At 62.1% G+C, this 6,628-nt stretch overlaps 1 protein-coding gene across 1 annotated transcript; it reads left to right on the forward strand.

Moving 5' to 3' along the window:
• The first annotated feature begins 1,001 nt into the window (after positions 1–1,001).
• Positions 1,002–6,380, forward strand: LOC114215685 (brain-specific serine protease 4-like). Its single transcript, XM_028111838.2, has 6 exons — positions 1,002–2,548; positions 3,201–3,227; positions 3,516–3,687; positions 3,930–4,207; positions 5,261–5,418; positions 5,937–6,380. Exons 1-6 carry the CDS (start codon positions 2,467–2,469, stop codon positions 6,165–6,167), a joined length of 948 nt encoding a protein of 315 aa, XP_027967639.2. The 5' UTR covers positions 1,002–2,466; the 3' UTR covers positions 6,168–6,380.
• The last annotated feature ends 248 nt before the right edge of the window (positions 6,381–6,628 follow it).

Here is a 6,628-nt window from a genome sequence, read left to right on the forward strand (position 1 = left end):
CCTGAGATGGCGCCATGGCCAAATGGCCGGCAGGGTTGTGTGCCCAGGTGATGAGGTGCCCAGCCAGCCCACCTGGTGTGGCTCCAGCATACAGTAGGCGCTCCATAAATCTTCTGTTGAAGGTCAGATCACACCAAGGTCCCCACTCTCTGGGAACCGGGGAGCCGGTCTCTAGGGCCTTGCTTAGGGCCCGTGCCAGGGTCTTCATTGGCTTTTCAGAATTTCCTGTGGTACCTGCCAGGTCCTAGCCACCCCATCTTGGGGACAGCGACATCTTAGGACATATGCCTGCCCCTTGGGTCACCTGGGCAGTGACCCAGGTGTCAGGAAAGGCTGTTACACAGAGGACACTGGGGAGGCAGCAGTCTGGAGCAGTTCGGCCTGGCAGAATCCTCCAGACTCCCCTCTGCCCTTGTCCCTGACTCCTCACCATCGTCACCTGCTCTGCTGCCCAGCCCCGGGGAGATGCGTGCTGCCTGAGGATAGGACCTGTGTCTTACCCACCACTGCGCCCCAGTGTCCAGCACAGGGCCTGGCATACAGCAGTTGCCGAATAAATGCTTACCAAATGAGCTGGGGAGGCCAACCACCGTAGTTGCAGGGAGGGAGTGGGTTGGGGGAGCCTGAGGCTAGCCATGGAGTATAGGGGTGACCCAGGATCAGGGGCCGGTGGGGAGGTGAGCACCCACAGAACCAGCCCCTCACCTTGGCTGCTGTGTGAGGGTACTCTCCGGCAGCCCCCTCCTCCCAGTCTCAGGAATAGCACATCAGCTGGGGGCTGTTCGGGGTGGGCGGGGTGCGACAGGGGGCTTGCCCTGATGCGCAGGGATGGTTCTGGCTGCAGTTTAACACCCGGCTGTCTCCTGCCCTTTCCACCAAAGCGGGGGTTGGCATGGGGGGCCAGTAAAACACCAGTGATCCTTTGTGGTGTTGCAGTCTCCAGGGGAGGCTGTCCGTTGCTGACTCCCGCCACCCTTCTGGCCTCGGGGGGGAGGCAGCGGCCTCTGGGGGCCCCTCCACAGGCTGTGGGGGCAGAGCATGTTGGCCAGGCTGGGGAGCTCCAGAGAGACACCCAGCAGTGTGCACTGAGGGTCGGTCTGGAGGGCCCCCACCCCTTCCAGCCCGACTCCCCCTCTTCTGCGAGGAGTCCTCCTTCCTGAGTCTCTGCAAGGCCCACTCCCACTTGCCCTCCAGGCCTCTGTTTTGAGGTCCTCCTTTTCTGGGCAGTCTTCACTGGCAGCCCCACCAGAGTCAGGTGCCTCCTTGGGCCACTGCGACTCCCTGCCCCCCGCACCTAGGCCCTTGGGTGAGAACCATCTCCTGGACCAAGAGCCCTCCGGATCTACTGTGTCCGATCCTGTCACCTGCCTCTGGATTGAGGTTCAAATCCAGGCTCCGCCCTTCCCCCCCAGACCCCAGTTTCCTCAGCTGCAGAGCGGGAACGGTAAGGGGATTTGAGGCTGAGATGCAGCAATGCAGGGCACACCGTATGCTCCCACTGTTTCGCACCCCTTCCCAGCACCTGGCTTGTTGATCAAATGAACAAAAGGGCAGAGATACACAGTGAGCCTGCACTTCCGGCTTGGGGTGGGCGCATCACGGGAGCAGGGAGCTGAGTCAGGGAGGAAGTGGTGGGGACCCCGGGTCACAAGGTCTCATCTGGTGCATCCCCAGGCTCCCTGCTCCAGTGGAGCCCTGCTGCCCTCTGACCGGAGTGCAGGGGCCAGGCCAGGTGTGGGGGATGGCACGCCAGCCCTGCCCAGGCAGCCACATCAGTCAGCCACCTGGGCACTGGGCTGGCCCCACCTGGGCTTCCCTGCAGTCCAGGTGAGGGATGAGTTGTTCGCCACCGAGTGACAGGACCCACATGACAGGTGGCCACTGGGGGCCTGATTCACAGCTTTCTGGGAAGTGAGTTAACGGGATCCCAGAGCCCAGGGCTCAGTCAGGTCTCCTGGCTGAGTCACAGTGGCCCCTGGAGGAAGGAGCCGTTACTGAGCCTCTGGGCAACCCCCTTTTCCCCAAGGCCCTGCGACCTTAGCAAGACCCCATACCCTAGCCTCCAACTGCTGCAGACCCAGGCTTTCCCTTCCCTGCCCAAACTGGGGACCTTTCCTAGTCAATGTCAAGGCCATTGGCCTAGACCTCTGGGTCTGGGTCCTGTTCCTCCAGGGGGTAGATCCTGGGCCCCTAAACCAGAGCCCTGAGTCCACTCCTCCGGGGCAGAGGTAGGGGTCTCCGCTAGAGCCCCCAGTCCCCTTAACGGCTCATTTCCTCCCAGCAGTGCCACCCCTCCTGTGACCTACAGCCCTGGGTGGCAGGGACTGAGCCACTCACTTACTTGGGGGACTGGTCCAACGGCATTCCACCTCCCAGGATAAAACCTGGGGTGACCTGTAGGGAACTCTGCACACTCCTGTCACAGGCAGGACTGCTCTCCCAGCCGTGCCTGGGCCCCCACTGGCTATGGTAGTTTCCAGAACTCCCCCGGCCCAGGGTGGGGGCTGTCTCAGGATCTTAACCCCCCTGCTGCTCCTGGCTTCTGCAGGTGAGTCCTGAGGACTTGCCGCCCCTCCTTCCTCTGCCCCTCAGGGCCACCCCCTCCCTTCTCCCTACTCAGCACCTTCCCACCCTCTCTCCCAGCCCTGCCTGCACCCCGTCTCTGTCCCTCTCCCCCTCGCCTTCTGCGCTTCGTGCTCCTCTCTGCCATGTCCTGTGGCTGCCAGCAGGACTGCAGGACGCACTGAGGCAGGCTCTGGGCAGACCTCAACAGCCTCAGCGCTCCTGTTGCTGTCCCCCTCCGCCCCCCTCTCCCTTCTCCCCGCTCCCTCCCTTCCCCCCCCCACCCCCCTCTCCGCTCTCGGGTCCCCACGCTTCTGTTCCAGGCCTTGGGCTTGGGGTTGAGAGGGTCTTGGGCCACAGCCTTGGGTGTTGGGAGGGAGCCTGAGAGGGTCAGGCGTGTGCTCCCTGACTTCTCCGTGAGAGGCGCCCAGGAGCCAGCCGCCCTTCATCCTCTGCCAGGGGGTGGGATGGAGCACACCTGGTGGGAGGGTAAGGCCGCAGCTTAGAGACGGAGCCCGAGGTTTCTGTCAGCCCCGCCCAGGCTCCAGGAAATACCCCACGATGGGGGTTTGGGGAGTTGCCCTGGACACTGGGGGGCTCCTCTCCGCTGGCCTGACCCTTCCTTCCCTTGCCCTCAGCCTCCTTCCATGCTGCCGAGATACCTGGTGAGTGGGGCCGCCCTGAGCGGTGGGGGTGGGGGGAGTCTGTGTCTGTCTGGCAGGGGGAGCAGGTCAGAAGGGGCTTTTGGGCAGGAGCGGAAGGCAGGCAGCCAAGGGGGCCTGGAAGGCAGAGTGGAGACTCTTGAGTAGAAGAGGGGCGCAGGGCAGGGCAGCAGCAGGTGAGAGGCGCACAGAGGGAAGGCCAGCCTGAGGGGAGGGCCAGGGAAGAACAGCATGGGGCTGGGCGGGAGGCTTGGACCCTGGGGGTGACAAAACGTGACCCTCCTCCGCCAGCACCCCCAGCCTGTGGGAAGCCCCAGCAGCTGAACCGGATCGTGGGTGGTGAGGACAGCACCGATGCCGAGTGGCCCTGGGTCGTGAGCATCCAGAAGAATGGGACCCACCACTGTGCGGGCTCCCTGCTCACCAGACGCTGGGTGGTCACCGCTGCCCACTGCTTCAAGGGGTATGCACGCCAGTCCTGCACTTGATACCCCAGGCCTCCTGCCCCGGACCCCGGGCTCCCCACTCAGCCCCAGCCTCCCGCTCTCTGTCCAGTCTCGGGGCCTCTCAGCGAGAGGAGAGACCCTGCTGCTTCTTAGGGGCTTCCATAAGCATGTTGTTCCCCAGACACTCCCTGACCCTTCCCGGCACCACCGCCCCCCCAAGGTTCCTGACTGACCCTACCCCCTTTCCTCTTCCTGCCAGCACTCTGAACAAGCCATCCCAGTTCTCTGTGCTGCTGGGGGCCTGGCAGCTGGGGAACCCTGGCCCGAGGTCCCAGGAGGTGGGTATCGCCTGGGTGCAGTCCCACCCCGTGTACTCCTGGGAAGAGGGCTCCCGTGCGGACATCGCCCTGGTGCGCCTTGAGCACTCCATCCACTTCTCTGAGCGAATCCTGCCCATCTGCCTGCCTGATGCCTCCGTCCGTCTCTCTCCCAACATGCGCTGCTGGATTGCAGGCTGGGGGAGCATCCATGATGGAGGTGCGGCTTCTCCCTTACCGGATGGCCAGGGGTGGCTGGGGACAGAGGCTGGCAGGCTCCCAGAGACACAGTTACAGTGGGCAGCAGAGGGTAGAGGCCAGAGGCATAGCAGAAGGAAAAAGACTCTTCTGACAACAGACACAAAAGAAAAAGTGAACAACAGCCCAGAGGTGGGAAGTCTCAGAAAGCTAGGTGGACGCTTGTAGGTCTCTTCTAGTTAAAAGGGATCTGTGATGATGTTCTGGGGCAGCAGCAGCCAGATGGACGAGGCTATTAAGGTGATGGAGGAAGGGCTGGAAGGAGCATGTGTGGGGCCGGGCTGACTAGGGGGGAACAGGCACCTCCTGGTGGCAGCGTGCCATAATTGCAGGCGAAATTTCCAGAAGGATGTCTAACATTGTCAGACCAAGTCTGGAAAACATCATCTAGAGACACAAGGCAGATAAAGTAAGAGGCAAAGAAGCAAAAAAAGATGATAGAGAGATAATGGGGGGATGGTTAGGAGGAAAAAGTTTAAGAAAAATGATTAACCACATTTCAAAAGAATTAAGAGAAATGACACCAGGTGCCTGGGGATCCCCCTGACTCCGAGGTTACAGGCAGGGCTCCTTCGAGAACTGGAATTATGGGCTGTCGGGGGGGGGGTCTACAGACCAACCCCAGGGTCTGCAGTCCCTCCAGGGTTTGGGGGACTCCTCAGGTCCTGATAACCTCCAGCATGGGGTGATCATTTATTGAACACTTCCCTGTTCCAGTCCCCGTGCTGGACAAAGTGGTGCCTGAGGCAGGACAAGCTGGGACCAGTGGTTCTAACCATTCTGTGGGCATCAGAAGGCTCTAAAGATTCAGGGTCTCAGGATGCACACTTCTGTTCGGATTCATTAGGTCCAGAGGTGGAGTCTTGGAATTCGGGTTTTCCACAGGCATTTGGGAGAGCCTGACAGAGTTGAGCCATTAGCCTTTGAGAACTGCCTCGGAGGGGGTGTGGAGGGGGCCGTCGGGACATTGAAGAGAGGGTTTCCCAAGTCTGACCCTCTGCTCCCTGCCCCCTAGTGCCCCTGCCCCATCCCCAGACCCTGCAGAAGCTGGAGGTTCCCATCATCAACTCAGAAGTCTGCAGCCACCTGTACTGGCGGGGAGTGGGGCAGGGGGCCATCACCGAGGATATGCTGTGTGCTGGCTACCTGGAGGGGCAGCGAGATGCCTGTCTGGTGAGCACCCCACCTTCTTCCTACCACTGCCGCTGCTCACCTCCCCAAGACAGCTGGGACCTGCGAGTACCCTGGATGCCTACAGAACTGGGCCTCCATCCATCTGACTGTACACCAAACATCTACTGAGTGTCTTGGGTGTGCCGGACCCCACTCTCTGGGAGCTTGCCTTCTCCTGAGGGGGTTCCTGCATCCTGGTCCCCAGAACCAGCTGCAGCTCCATCACTGTGGTGGTGGACAGCGGGTGCTGTAATGGTCCGCACCCGGGCTCGGACACTGTAAGGTCCTGGTTGCAGTTCCTACTCTGCTACCCAGGATTCCAGTGTGGCTCGGGGGCTGTGAGTGCGAAGGTGTGGCACAAAGTGCTCCTCACCAGCAGTGAGCCCGAGGGCCTGTCCTCCAGGACAGAGAAATCCGCCCCCTCCCCCCAGGGAACCCCTTGCCACCTGCTGTGTTGGGTCCTGGGCTCTGTCCAGCCCTGAGCCACATGGGTCCCTGACCTTGCCTACTCTCCGCAGGGTGACTCCGGGGGCCCCCTCATGTGCCAGGTCGAGGGCACCTGGCTGCTGGCGGGCATCATCAGCTGGGGCGAGGGCTGTGCGGAGCGTGACCGGCCCGGCGTCTACATCAGCCTGGCTGCCCACCGCTCCTGGGTGATGCGGATCGTGCAGGGAGTGCAGCTCCGCGGGCACTCGCAGGGGAGCGGGCCCGCTCGGGGCGCCGGGCTGTCCCGGGGCCGCACGCGTTAGAGATCTGGGGAGACGGGCGGCCGCGCGGCCCCGGCAGCCTGACCGTGCGCCCCTCCCGTGCGCCCTTCCCGCCGTTGTAAGTGAGCCACCTGCCTCGGGGGGGCGCCCGCGTGCCGGCACCACCGCCTCGGCTGCGAGGCTCCGCCCCGCCCGCGGGAGCGCCTTTGTTTTCTGTGTGTATATGTCCGTGCTGACGATTTTTACAGTTATTTGTAGCCCTGCCCGCATATCGTATTTATTACAATTTCAATAAATTGTTTATTCCCCCGTTACTGTTTTTCCAGGTATGGGGATATTGGGAGGCGGGGGGACACTTGGGATTAAAATGGGGGCAGGTGGGTGTGAGTTTGTCTGATGGTCCCGCTAGGGACCTAGCCGTCCTGTGCACCTGTGTTTCGGCATTACGACCCCTGGCCTTTGCACTTCTTTCCTATGCCCCCCTCCCACCGGGAGGCCACATA

Source organism: Eumetopias jubatus, unplaced genomic scaffold, assembly GCF_037043125.1.
Source record: "Eumetopias jubatus isolate StellerSeaLion01/CBP00866 unplaced genomic scaffold, mEumJub1_p1.0 scaffold_12, whole genome shotgun sequence".
Taxonomy (NCBI): Eukaryota; Metazoa; Chordata; class Mammalia; order Carnivora; family Otariidae; genus Eumetopias; species Eumetopias jubatus.